At 55.9% G+C, this 14053-nt stretch overlaps 1 protein-coding gene across 2 annotated transcripts in view; it reads right to left on the bottom strand.

The window, feature by feature from the left end:
* Positions 1-14053, bottom strand: part of CAPZB (capping actin protein of muscle Z-line subunit beta) — a 136838-nt gene that overhangs the window by 25766 nt on the left and 97019 nt on the right. For both annotated transcript variants that reach the window (XM_024749708.1, XM_024749709.1), the window contains exon 4: positions 9322-9435. In XM_024749708.1, coding sequence (XP_024605476.1) covers positions 9322-9435 — 114 coding nt within the window. The remainder of the gene's footprint in view (positions 1-9321; positions 9436-14053) is intronic.

The raw sequence follows: 14053 nt of genomic DNA, 5'->3' as shown, positions 1-14053 counted from the left end.
ACGGCCGGAAGACCCCCCGCCCTCGACACTCGCACAAAGCAGCTTCCCTGGAAGCACAGGTGCCCGGCAGGACCAGGGAGCGCCGCCACCGGAGGAAGCCGGTCCTCGCTTCACCCCAACACGTGCAGCCACATAACCCGAAGCGTGACTGGCTGCCGTACGGCGACAGAACCCAGGAATCCTGGAGGAACCAGAGTCCTTGATGCTGAGTCGGGGATCATGTTTGTAAATGAGCTTGTCTTCTGCATGCTCCTGTTTTCCATTTAACTTTCTTCCAGCAGATGAAAAGCAGACAGCGCGTGCCAAGGCAAGCAGACCCTGGGCACGGCCTCAGGAGCCTGGCGAAGGGGACCCACGTGGACGCACCATCACTGGCCTCCAGGCTGGGGGGCAACGAGTGGCCTGTCTGGACCCTGCGTGCACGGGCTCTGGGAACCGCAGGAAACGCCCCTGCTTCAGAGCAGGGCTCAGAGCAGCTGAAACTTACACCACGAGAGCAGGAAGCGACTCGACCCAACTCACCCCAAAGTAGACAGGGCGTCTCTCCATGCGTCTCCCACTCCATCAAAACAGTGCAGCTCAGGCGACCTTGGCTTCCCCCTTAGCTGCCTCCAGCACTCTCACACCGGCCCAAGACTGGCAGCTGGAGGCCCACAGCAGGCAGGGCGGGTTCCCAGAGGCCCTCCAAATGCGCAGAAGATACAAATAATGTAGGTGGAAACCCAAACACTAATTCTGCTGCCGACAAGCTGAGAGCCAGGCACGACTTCCCCACCTTTACCACGCGGTCCCTGGGGCACAGGATGCGTAGCAAGCGGCACTGTGGCAGGGTCCCTCGGGAGACCTTCAGACACGGGAGAGGCCCTCCACCTCAGGGCAAGGGGGAAAAGGTTCACGCGGCGGGGGCCACCCAGACCTGTGTGAAGGGGCAGGCAGCCAGGCCGACGGCCAGTCCCGATGGTCCAGGTCTCACCTGCCCCAGAACTTTCCTGAACGATTCCATCACCTCACGCTTACTCTGCTCAGTGCTCCCACCCATCTCCCGGCTGGGTTCTGACTCTGGAGACCAAAGGTAACTGGGCCTGGCTGTTTCTGGTGGTGGGAAACACAGGGTAACCTCAACCCACAGGTGTCGCTCAGCCAGACTAGCGGGGGAGCGGTGAGGACCGAGTAGCCAGAGCAAGAGGAGTCCGGGTCAGGTCTCGCACCCCAGCCCCCAAACGACTTCTGGAGGGATCTCTAAGGACGCACAGCCAGAGCTGTCCCACGCACCCCGGGACCCTCCAGACCCTGCCCCAGGTGCTGAGGACTACACCCCAGGCCTGTGCCGGACGAGGGCCCGTGCACCTCTCCGCATGGCTCCTGTCCCCTGGCCGCACCAGTGAGCCCCTCCCCACTAGGTTACACGGCTGAGCATGGCTCCCCACGACCACCCGAGCTTCCACGATTTGCTAGGAGGACTCACAGGACTCAGAAGAGTCGTGCTCGCAGCCGTGAGTTATTCCAAGGAGACAGGGCACACGCCGCCGAGGGAGGGAACCGGGTACAGGCTTCCAAGACTGCCCCTGCCCCGCCCCGGGGAGTCACACGAGGTGCGCCTAATTCCCCAGCGACGACGGGCCGGGACGGCGTGTGAAGTGCTGTCCCCGGGGAGCCCCCCCCCCGCCCCGCCCCGAGCCTCGGTGCCCAGGGCTCTTACTGCTGAGCTCCTCTGCCTGGCACACACCGCAGCTCCAGACTCCAGCACGGAGGCTGCAGTTCTGCACAAACCATAGCGTTTGTGCGACCGTTTCCACGTCATGACTGCTCCTATCAGGGAATGGAACAAAACCTCCCAAATCCAAGGTCCCAGAAGCCGGCCGGGCCTGCTCTGGTGATGCTCGTCTGCGACAGGGACGCCCGCTCCAGTCGCCCCACGGCTCCGCCCCGACCACTGCGATAGATGCGGCGCCCAGTTTTTGGTCCTTCTCAGCACTTACCAAAGGGTGCGAGTCCTTTGTTCGTTTGTTCACTTCTTCCCCTGTGTACCTCCTCACCCCTGCTGGGCCCAAGGGGCCCGCCTGACCCACCCCCATGGCACCTGCAGTGCTCAGAGCAGGGCAGGCTCTCGGGAAGTATTTGTGGCTCCATCCTAAGTACTCTCTCCCGTCACCGCAGACGGGAACTACTTCACTCCATTTCTGAAACAGATTTAGTCAAGGTCTTGCTGCGGCCTATGGCAGAGCCCCACCAGAACCCGAAGCCTCCTAACGCGGCCTGCTGCCTCGCCATGTCTGCACCAGAACCACCCCCCAGCCACAACAAAAAACACATCCACACAGGTCACTGCTGCAGGACGAGGATAATTCTGTCACACTCGAAGGCGTGAGCGGACACCACGAGTGCAAGGTGAGCCTTGGGAACAGCGCCTCACTGACCGCCCTCACCCACCCCCAACCCCACCCCCACCCAAGACGGGCAGTGGCATCTTGCTGACAGATAAGCAAACAGAGGCCAGAAAGCGGACCACTCGCCCCAAGTCAGTGAGTAAGGGCAGACCAGAGAATCAAGGCCAAGTCTCTTTCAAAGCCCAGGCCCTCCCCCACTCTGCAGCCTGACGCGGACACAGTGACTTCTGCTGGGAGGTGTCTGTGCCTGCTGCCAGGGTGTCCCCACCGACCACCAGTTAGCTGCTTCCCATACTTCTGCTACCTCCATTTCATCAGAAAGCCTCCCGCTGCCACCTACGATTCCCATCAGGACTGAAACACTGAAACTCTCCAGGCCCAATGCTCACATCCCAGGAAGGGGCAGCCCTGGGGAGCCCGGGATGAGAGGTCTGAGACGGCAGCTGGGAACATGGAGTTTCAAGGACCCAAGAAACCAAGGCAACAAACTTTCTCCGCACAGGAACACGGATGCCCTGCCTTCGCTGGGCTGGTGTTGCTCAAACGTCACGTGACAGAGGCGCAGAGAATGGAAGGAAGGAGCGGAAGCAGCCACAACTGTGACCCGGTCCCAGCGGGGGAGAGGAGGCGGGCAGCCGCGGGAAGGCCCATCTGCCAGCGCCCGGCCGCTGCCGGAGAGGCTCGCAGGCTCTGGGGCTGCCACAGGGACGCCAGCCTTGTTTCACTCTGTAAACGTCTTCCAGACAAGAAGGGCTGATTAGGAAACCTAATTAAGGCTTTTGAAGATTATCTCAGACCCGAAGCAAAGGAAGAACACAAAATGCCTTCCCGCCCCGCTCCCCCACCCCCTAGACTCTGGCCTTCGTTAAGCTTTGATTTCAATCAATTGCACACCCACTAAAATTAACTTATAAGGCCAATAAATTGCAACCGCATGTCTGAAGGTATTGTCTGCTGCAAGCCAAGAGCCAAGGACCGCAGAGCGCGGGGCAAGATGCCTGGCACAGATGGGAGCAATCATCTCTGAAAGAAAGCAGTGCCAGCCCCTTCGGTCAGAACATCTGGTCTCAACAGAACCTGGGCCGACAGAGGACCCAGGGTGAAAGCCAGAGTGGGGAAGGTTTCCCATCTTCTCTGGGAACCTGAAAACGCAAAGCACTGATCGTGGGGTTCATGGCAGCCAGCTGGTGGCTCACACCACAAATAAGATGTTTCTCTGGCGGCTGCAAGTGCTGACCCTCTACTAAGTCTCTCCCAAGAAAGATGGCTCACTTAGGTCACGTGATGAGGTCCTGTGACCGACGAGCTACCCCAGGCTTAAGGCCTGAGAAAGTAGAGACAACTCTGCCAAGAGAGCAGTGACCCTGTGAGCCAGCCACCCGAGAGGAGGCCCTTTCTGCGACCTCTCCCTCTTCCCCAGGGGCTAACTGAGCCAGCCCATGAATTAGAGCCAGGAAACCATCTTGGGGCTTGGCAGAGAATGAGAGTAGCCTGGATGTCGGCGACCAAGGTGGGAGGGCTTGCGGGGAGAGAAGTGATGACGTTCCAGATGACTGGAGAGTTGATCAGGACTTCCCCCAGCGCCAGCACTCCAGCAAAACCTGCCTGTCATCTCCTGAGCATTTTCGGCAAATGGACAATTTTTAATCTAAGATCAGAGCTGTGCTATCAATGGTCGCTTAACAGTTATTCTCTTGGGGAAAAGTTACCACCACAATCCCTTTCTGTCACTGGTGACGGCAAAGAAGGAAATCAGTAAATGTGGGAGGGCGAGAACATGGCAGGGACCTGGGAGGAGCGGGGGGAAGCCAGGAACTGGGGGGCTTCGAAGGAATCATGCAGAACACACAGCTCACCTCCCTGGGCCCTACGCGCCGCTTGCCCACCTCGGGAAAGGAGCTGTGCCCCAGGCTGCTGGCACTTTTAAGCTATGCGGAGAAATGCTGTGCATAGGCAGGAGAGGGGGGCCACATCCCCACCGGAGCTGCAAGCCAGAGGGCCTGCTCGTCAGTGTGTCCCTGGCCTGGCCGCTCATTCGGACCACACCAGTTCCACATCCCAATTCCCTACAAAGTCAAAACCTTTACAGCCCCAGGGATCAAAGCCCAGAGCCCGAGGACAGAAGCCAAGGCTTTCCCTCGGGATGCTGGGGAAGAAGCTTTTCTCTCTCACGGCAGAGAGAAGCCCCCTTTGCCCAGTCTGGATCGCATCTCAGCTGGCTCCACGCTCCCCGAGGTCTCCTTCCACTCATCGTGTTAAGGAGAACATCAGGAGGAAAAAAAAAGGCTGACGGGCCAGGACCAGCACAGGAGGAAGCGGAACCAGGAAGCTGTCTTCACTACCGTGGCTGCAGGTTCAGTCTTAAGGCACAGCCAACGGTTGGGGAGGGGGAGAGGTCCACGCCGGACGAGGACGTGGCAGGAAAGAGCACCTTAGGCCTGTTTTGTTTCTTCTTTTTTTCCTTTTCCTTTTTTCCCTGTGCCACACAGCTTGTGAGATTTTAGTTCCCCAACCAGGGGGTTGAAGCCGGGCCCTCAGCAGTGAGAGCGCAGAGACCTAACCACTGGACTGCCAGGGATTTCCCCGTTTTTCTTCTGTCAAACCTGCAGCCCTTCAGAAGCCAACAAACCTCTGTGAGCTGAGTTCAGTGCCGCCTTCTCAGTGTAGGGCGAGGGTCCTTCCTGCTAGGAGTCGCGGAACAAGGAGCCCCCAAAGGCTCCTTACAGCACAGCTGCTCCCGCAACACAAGGGGGTTCTAATTCTAAGCCCGAGGGCCAGAGTCTGGCAGCTTTCAGTCATTTGAGGTGGGGACTGGTCGAGAGGCCGGAGCACAAGCCAAACTCAGTCGTAACTCTGCAATCCAGCAGGGTCCCAGCATTCACAAACACCGGGGGCGGGGGGGTCAGGAGGAGTTAAAGTCGGGCCTAGTACAGGGGATGGGCCTGCTCAGCCCCCGGGGGGCACAGGCCAAGCCCCACTTTGGAGCGGGGCACCCTGGAGCGGCAGCTGTCCGCATCCAGCCCTCCTGGGAGCGACGGTGTGCCCGTCCTCTCCTGTCGGCGTCCTTCCAATCACCCTCTCTTCCTTCTGGCAGGGCTGGGTCTGCCCGAGGCTCCGGCACCCCTCGGCAAGCCCAGGACACGGGCCATCCTGCCGGCTGCTCGGGCAGCAACCAGAGCCAGCGGATGTGAGGCAGGGTCGGGGAGCCTCCCCTCAGAGGAAATGCTGCCCGAGTCCACGTGTCCACATGAAAGGCAGGCAGGTGGAAGAATCCATGGAGGAGCGCTGTGGCTTCCTTCACTGGGATGACAGCAAAGGAGTCTTCCTTCCTGCGGGAAGACGTCTATACTGCGGAGGGGCAGGGATGAAGCATAAAGAGGAAGGCATGACCTACTGCCCCTGCCTCCCTTGGAACCATCTGGTCCAGGTCCCCAGAAAACCTGGAGCGACCACTGGCCTGTGCTGCTCAAGGCCTCCGAGCCCCTCGCTCATCTCCGTCTGCTCCAGAACCACAGGGGGAAGAGCTCAGGCTCTGGCCCTGCCCAGGTCACTGACACGGCCACTAACAAGTCACAGGGCACTCTGACGATGGGGACTTCCAGAGGTGAGCAAGGTACTGGGAGGGAGGAGGCAGGGAAGGAGGAAGGGAAAGGAAGGAAGGAAAGAAAAAGGAGACTTGCATTCGTAATTATTAGACCAGAAATGAGTTGGCTCATCAAGTGTGGTGCAGCTGGGAAAATGGTCCTCACGTACGGCCTCAGGAGGGGGCGTCCTCAGGACACTGATAACACAGGGTGCTTTGAAACTGCTGACTCTGGTTGCCCAATGACAGCTCTAGCCAGCCCGGCGGCCTGAGGTTGCTGAGACAGGGAGAACCGGGCCTCCCCTCACATACAAGGGCATGAAGGGCCTCCTGCCCTCCTCTGTGGGCGCCCCCCGCAGGCCTTGTACTCTCTCCTCCCACACGGAAAAGCACACTGATGCCGCTGGGGACAGATGGCGTTCTCTGGGCCAGGATTCCACCTCTACAGACCATCCCAGAACCTCTGGGGCTGGCTTGTCCTGTTAGATCCGCCACTGGGTGGAGGAAGCTGTCCTTTCACCCCCTCCCCAACCCCCCGCAGCCCCGCTCACCTTTACAGGAGAGGGCAGGCCCATGCAGAGCCCCAGAGAAATACGGGTCATTAAGGCTTAACGCCACCTTCAAAGTGGACGCTCGCCCAGGCAGGGGAGCCTTCTCAGGAGGCGGTGCAGAGAGTCAGACCTAGGGTACGAGCCCAGCTCCTGCCGTTTCCTAGCGGATTAACCACTGGCGGACTTCTCTGAGCGTCGGTTTCATCGTCTGTTAAATGAGGTAACTCCCACTTACCCTACAGAGTCGCTGTAAGGATTGGGGGATCACAGTGAAGACTTTTTAATGGTGATGGGGAAAGGCTCACGATGTTAGGCCAGTCAAGACCCCACAGGAGGCACACGTCTAAGACTGACCACGTGTCATTATACACGTGAACCAGCGAGACAGGAGGGAGAAAGGAGTCAGAGACGACACGGGCCTCTTCCCCGGGCCTGGGCCCAAGCGGCAGCACAGGGCACCAGCACGTCTGCGTCGCTTTATTCGGGAAATCACAGCCCAAATGTTTAGCCTCTAAGAAACCAGTACCAGCCTCGTTCTGATCCTTGGAGCCGCCGGCACAGGCAGCCCTCTGCCCAGACCACTCCTTTCCGGCCCCGGGCGTCACTCTATTGTTTGTCCTCCCACAGTGGACGCACCGCACAGGCAGGGGTGTGGCCCTCCATACTCAAGGCCAGTGCCCCAGGGCTTGGCAAGCAAACACTCAAACGTCAGTCAGGTAGATGGATAACTGTTGGACTCTGGAGTTGGATAAGGACGGTTTCATGCTGGACCATAACATGCGAAATATGTTACTGACTGTGTGAAGCTGGGCAAGTGACTTCACCTCCCTGAACCTGTCAACTCATTTGTAAAATGGGGACAATCCTCTCGCACAGGCTGATGTGAAGATCAAATAAGACTGAGAGGCAGTGAACACTGTGCTCGCCCAGCCACTGGCTGGTGACTGCTGTTATTACCGTTGCTATCTTAGTATCAATATTATCATGACCCCAGGAAACTGATTCCACTTGGGAATTCTTATTCAGCAGCTGGATAGGCTTCTTGCCAAATGGCCAGGTAAGACCAACTACAAATAAACCAGAGGTGACAGCAACGAGGAAATCTCTCAGCATCACTGGAAGAGGAGCTATTCTACCACAGGGCAAATTTCTAGACATAAGAACCCTTTAATCAGTGAATTCACTCTAATGGTGAAAATCAATAAGTTGTGGAAACTTCAGGCAAATATGGACTCAAGTCCTAGCTCTTTGCCTCTGTGTCCTGTGGTGAGTCATTTAGCCCCTGGGAACCTCAATCTCCTCATCTGTTAAAAAAAAAGGGAAAATCATCTCCCCCAGAGGTTCTTGAAAGGATTAAAGATAATGTATATACACTACTGGCACGTGACAGATACTGCAGATAAAGCTGAGTCACACACTGACGCATCCGGGAGCTACCGAAATGTTCAGGGCCATTTGTTCATGGTTTCCTCAGAGCTTCTGCTTGTGTGTTGTGGGTCTTTTTGTCTGTCCGTGTGTCAGACTGAAAAGTGTCACTTTTCCTCCCAAACCAGCTTGTAAAGTAAATTCTTTATTATATGCGTTACATCAAATCTGCTAAAAACTGGAAAACCACGCCAACTGTCTGCAAGATGGAGACCTGAAACTCCTTCTTGAAGTGTAACAACACCAGCTTTCAGACAGTGATTTCAGCCGTTCAGATGCTTCGTTTCTCTCATTTCCATTTTCTTTCCTATATCCTAGGTCAGGTCAGGGAGGGTACCCTGTAGACCGAAGGCCAATTCCCACCTACCTCAAGCCTCAAGAAGATGGTTTTACATTTTTAAAGGATAATATATACATAAAAAAGAAAGAACAAAGAAAAAGTGATAGAGACTCGTGTAGCCTGTAAAGTCTAAAATGTTTACGATCTGGCCCTTTGCAGGAGTGTATGCCACGCCCTCCCCAAAGGACTGAATTTGTACTGAGGTAGCATTGCATGTATTGCGGTTTTGTTACACTTTCAATACAGAACTTAATTTAAAATGAGAGTCTACAGATTAAGAAAAAACGCTTCAGAGGATAACCTGCTTTGGAGCCTTTCCTTGCAAGGCGGATTAATTAAGTGTTCACCTTTCTGGTGGTGTGGAGGGACTGGACGGAAGCAGAAAGCAGGTGCAGCGAAAACACTTCCCAAAGTGCAGGCTGAGGCCCCCCAAAACTCTGGAGTCAGCAAAATGTTGGCTCAGAGGTGGCTGCCCAAGGCCCACTGTTTACGGACCTCGACTCCTCCCGCCCTGGTGACTGGTCTGGAAGCAGGTGCCCTGAGCTCCAGGCAAGAACAGAGTCGGGGCAGGCAGTGCAGTGAAAACCAGAGGGGCCTTTGGAGACAGACGGAGCCGGGTTCGATTCCTCACTCTGCCTCTTGCCTTTTGGACAAACACCTTAATCTTTGTGAACTTTGATTTCTTCATCTGGGAAAGAGGGACTAAAACAGTGACCACATTTGTGAGGATTTAAGGATTTAAGACGACGTGTATGAAATATCTGGCACTGAGTCTTGCACACGGGAGGTGCCGTCCCAATGGCACCGGCTGTTCCTGAGAGGCACGATGCAGAGTACTGCCCGGGCAAGGTAGCAGCAGCCTCTCACGACTGACCCGACGACCAGGCTCGGGCCCGGCGCCCTGCTGGGGGAGCTCAGAACTTTTACTAGTTAGGCCAGCCAGGTGGCAGGTCTAAGGGAGACGACTTGGCCTCGCGTTTCATCTATGAACTACCTATCAAAAGAGCTGCGGGGCAAAGGGAGTCCGTAACTCACAGGTCTCGGTACTGGTCAAAGGCATTGTTGGCTTCCACCTCCAGCTTCCTCAGCCGAGCAGAAGGCATGGCCCCATCTTCCAAAGGAGGGTCATACTTGTTACTCCACGGTGACCTGGAGGGGAGGAGGAGAAGGATATCACATGAGTCGTTCCAGTGAGCCATGGGCCCAAGCCCCAGCTTCTGAAACGTCAGAGGAAAAGCCATTATCCACAGGCCCTGGGCACAAACACGGCTCTCTCAAGGTTTGCAGAGCAACGGCTCAGATTCCATCTGACCTGGGTATGAACCCCAGGCTCCAACTCTCACCAGCTGTGCATTTCCAACAGGTGTCTTGACTTCTCTGAGCCTCCCTTTCCTTATGTGCAAACTGAGGCTACTATTTACCCACAGGGCTGCTTTGAGGAGCACAGGAGAAAAGTATTGATACATCAAGTGGCTAAATTAGAGACGAGCATATAGTAAGTGCTCGACAAATGGGACTTCTTTCTCACCCTTTTTAAAATTTTCCTTTGTTCTCACCATTGTTTTGATCAATAGAGGCCCCTCTCTCCTCCCTGGCCTGCTGGCAGCTCTGGAGAAACTCTTACTCCTCAAAGATCTTCTTACACGATTAAGGATTAAGAAGAGAGCTGTCAGTTATGGAAGCAGCAGGAGAGCCAGCCCCATGGGGAAAGGCTGACCACACGTAAGAAAACCTGAGGGACAGCGTTCTCCCCGTGAACAGAGGATGGCCTTCCAGCCTCCAAGGGCTGTGCACACAAAGAAGACTGTGAAGTAATGAGAACCAGCCTCACTTTTTCCAGCCCAAAGTCTTGCTGCATTTTTTAAAATGTATTTTGCCACATCAGGAAAGCATTTAATCACAGAGAGTGCTGGCAGGGGGGTTATAAGGGAAATAGCCACTCATTAATTCCCGCAGGTGGAGTTCACAGAGCTGGGGGTTCAAAGAAAGAGAATTAAAAAGGTGAGGGGTGGGGTGGGGGGCTTGCCTGGTGGCTCAGTGGTTAAGAATCCGCCTGCCAATGCAGGGGACACGGGTTCGAGCCCTGGTCCGGGAAGATCCCACATGCCGCAGAGCAACTAAGCCCGCTCGCCACAACTACTGAGCCCGCGTGCCACGACTACCGAGCCCGTGTGCCTAGAGTCCGTGCTCTGGAACAAGAGAAGCCGCCGCAATGAGAAGCCCGCGCAACGCAACGAAGAGTAGCCCCCGCTCGCCGCAACTAGAGAAAGCCCGTGTGCAGCAACAAAGACCCAACACAGCCAAAAAAAAAAAAAACAAGGTGAGAGGGTAAAAGAAAGGAGGAGAGGACTATCTGGAATTCGGACAAAGCTCTTCACATTCTGGGGCATAAACACCTTGACATGTCCACGGTAAGAAACCCCACTGCCTCTCCCGTCTCCCCCCCGACGACACCACTTCACATCACTGAGGACTGAAAAGAACCTTCTGATTTAGGATTGTTGGTAAGGGAAGAAAGGCCTCACTGCCTCCCGAAGCCCAGTTTTAACTAGTTCTGCGCACAAACATCTTTCTTCGTGGTAACTGATGCCTGGCACCTACCTCAGCAGACCATGTCAAGTCAGCTGGGCGACCTCTTCTCCCAGCCACCCTCAGGCAGGGGTCCCAGCTTTCTTGGCTGCTGGTCCACAAACGTAAGTGGGGGAAGAGTTGCTGTGCTTGGTGTCCCAAAAGGGCCTCATGCAGCAGCTGCCCAGGCCACCTCAAAGCAGAAGGTGCTTGGAAACCCTTCTTTCCACACCCGCCCCTGACCTTACTCACCAGTGTCGGGAGAGACTGTGCAGCGATGGGCTGAAACGCTCCCCACTGCCCCGTGACCAGCAGCCAGCTCTTGTGGTCACACTGGGTTGCGCACAGACCACAGCAAACAAAGGGCTGTTGGACAAGCCAGGACCCCACCTGGCGAGAAAAGCAGGCGAGAAGCCGACGCCGGGCACCCTCTCACGCTCCCCGAGGCCTCTCCCTCCCTGGGCAGGGCTGACACGTCCATCATCGCTGCGTTCGCCCCTCACAACAGTGCTGCCCGACAGAACTTTCCCCGACAACAGAAATGTTCTGTATCTGCGCTGTCCCAAACGGTAGCCACTAGCTTCGTGTGGCTCCGGAGTACTTGCGTGACTGAGGAACCGAATTTTAAATTTTACTGAACTTGAATTCATTTAGACGGTCAGCTTTAGAACCTTAGCTCCCAGAGGGCAAGAGTTGTGTCTGTCTTGCTCTCCACTGTTTGCTCAGCACCTGGAACAGTGCCTGGTGCTCAACCACGTGCTCAGGAGAAAAAGAAGGCAGAGGAATGAGTGAATGATCTCGCACCCGACACAAAGCCGAAGTAACCACTGCCCCCGCCTGTCCCCTCACTCCCACACAGATGTCGGTTCCTGCAGCGGTCACATCCCTGCCCTTGACAACGAGAGCGCTCCAGGCAGAAGCGTGTGCAGTCTGCCCTCGCACCCCGGCACCCAACACACTTCAGCTCGTGGGCTGAAGCCTTCCAGCGCGGGGTGGGGAGGAAAGGACACACGGCACTCCTGCAGGTGTTCCTCCAAACCAACAGAGATGGAGCAACTTTCTGCTTTTTCTGCTGAGGGACACCTAAGCATTTAAAAAAAAAAAAGAAAGAAAAAGAAAAAAGAAAATCAAAGAAGACCTCTTACCAGACCCAGAGACAAAGATGAAGTTGCAGAGTGCTGTCACCACCACTGTTTATTTGTAAACTACGCTTGGTACCTCACCTCCACTCACCGAGGGGAGTGCAGAGGAAGCTGAGCGGGAGAATCTAAACTCCCCACCTGCCCTGCGGCTCCTCAAGACCCCAAGACTCTCCTCAGCACACTCTGAGGTCTCTGACTTCTGTTTCCACGGTTACACGGCCATTGCTGTCCTGGGGGCCCGGAAGTCCCACCCCTACTGGCTTTCATTTAAAGGCGACCTGATTAGACGTAAGAGCCGATCTCTCTTGAAGACTGGGGGTCTGGAATTTTCAAGACATATCTCTCCCTGCTCACAGACGACAGCGTTTCAAGCCGTTAGTCCTGGAGCCGGGGTAATTGTAGCCGGGGGAAAGATCATAACATTACCCAGAATATCCTGAGTGGAAGGGGCACTCAGAACACATTTTAAGAGCTTAAATGGAGGCCATTTGAAAAAAGACAGATGGACAGGAACGCTTAGATTTCAGAAGTCAGGCCTTTCATTTCTCTCAGAGAATGCTTTTCGTTTCAGCTAACAGGTTTCAAACAGTGCTGCTGGCAAACCGTCACACCATAAGGATCTTATTTAAGCAAACGATCAGACACAGGACAGAAATGTGTGGAGAAACTCAGAAGACCTTGAAGTTTTATACCGAGAAGAGAAAAAAAAGGAAAGCCCTGTGCCCTGACAGCCGGGACTCCTCTTCAGCTGAAGACCCCCAGGCCCCCTACGGAGCCCCAGGAATGCAGGTGGGAGCCAGCAGGGCGACCTGGAGGTACCACATCCTGGGAAAGCCTGGCCTGGGCATGGACTGGAAATGATTCCAGCCTTCCACAGGCTGCTGGGCAACAGCTGCCTCACACAGCAAGCCCAAATTTTCAGGTGGAACAAAGAAATACGACGACGATGTTGAAGAAGCAAGACTCAGCTCCGGGCCCCCCTCTTCCAGGGTGTGTCCCCTGAACCCCATGCCTGGTGAAGCTGCTCATCCTTTGGCCATGGGCTCCCTGGCTTGTCAGCCCACTTAGCACCCTGAGGGACCTCTCCCTTGGTGAACTAGACCTGGCCATATGCCCACAACCGGGACGGTGGCTGGCGCTCCAAGGCTGAGCCTGATCTGCCTCAGGGCTTGTCTCACCACCTTGGAGCTGGATGCCCACCTCTGCACCTCCATCTCCACACAGACCGCCGGGAACTCAAGACTGCCCACAGCCTAGCCGACTCTCCACGTCCACCCGATGGGCATCTGAAGTTTTAAAATGCCTCCAAATCAGTCCCTCCCAGAGCCTTCCTCACCTCGAGAGTCAGTGACCCCACCTTCCAGCTGCTCGTCCGCCCCACCCCCGCACCTGCAAACACTGCTGGCTCTACTTTTTTTTTTTTTTGCGGTACGCGGGCCTCTCACTGCTGTGGCCTCTCCCGTTGCGGAGCACAGGCTCCGGACGCGCAGGCTCAGCGGCCATGGCTCACGGGCCCAGCCGCTCTGCGGCATGTGGGATCTTCCCGGACCGGGGCACGAACCCGTGTCCCCCGCATCGGCAGGCGGACTCTCAACCACTGCACCACCAGGGAAGCCCACTGGCTCTACTTTTAAAACGTACCTCAAACCCGACTACCTCTCCCCATCTCCGACTCTAGTCTCCAGTCTAGGTTAGACCAAAACACATCCTTTACCTGACCTCCATCTGAAACTAGGAAAGGGACGTGATCACACGATAGTCGTCTAGTCTTGTTTAAATAGTATGAATTCTTTGTCATTTCCCCCAAGTTCGGTGCTGTTCAGCCCTTCACATGTGTTATTTCTTTCAACTCCCAAGTGCCCCGAGCCAAGCCCTACGGCCCTGGCCTTCAAGGCCTCTGGTCTCACCTCCTACCCCTGGCCTCCCACTCGGGCCTCCCTGCCAGGCTCAACCCTGACAGCTCACCCCACGCAGGGCCTTTAAAGGGGACACTCTTCTCCCAGACGTGCGCGGGACTGAACCTTCTCATCCTTAAGTCTCATTTCACGCTTGACCAC

This window comes from Neophocaena asiaeorientalis, unplaced genomic scaffold, assembly GCF_003031525.2.
Source record: "Neophocaena asiaeorientalis asiaeorientalis breed wild unplaced genomic scaffold, Neophocaena_asiaeorientalis_V1.1 scaffold275, whole genome shotgun sequence".
NCBI lineage: Eukaryota > Metazoa > Chordata > Mammalia > Artiodactyla > Phocoenidae > Neophocaena > Neophocaena asiaeorientalis.
Note: the sequence above shows the minus strand (reverse complement) of the source record. Positions and strands in the feature narration are given on the sequence as shown.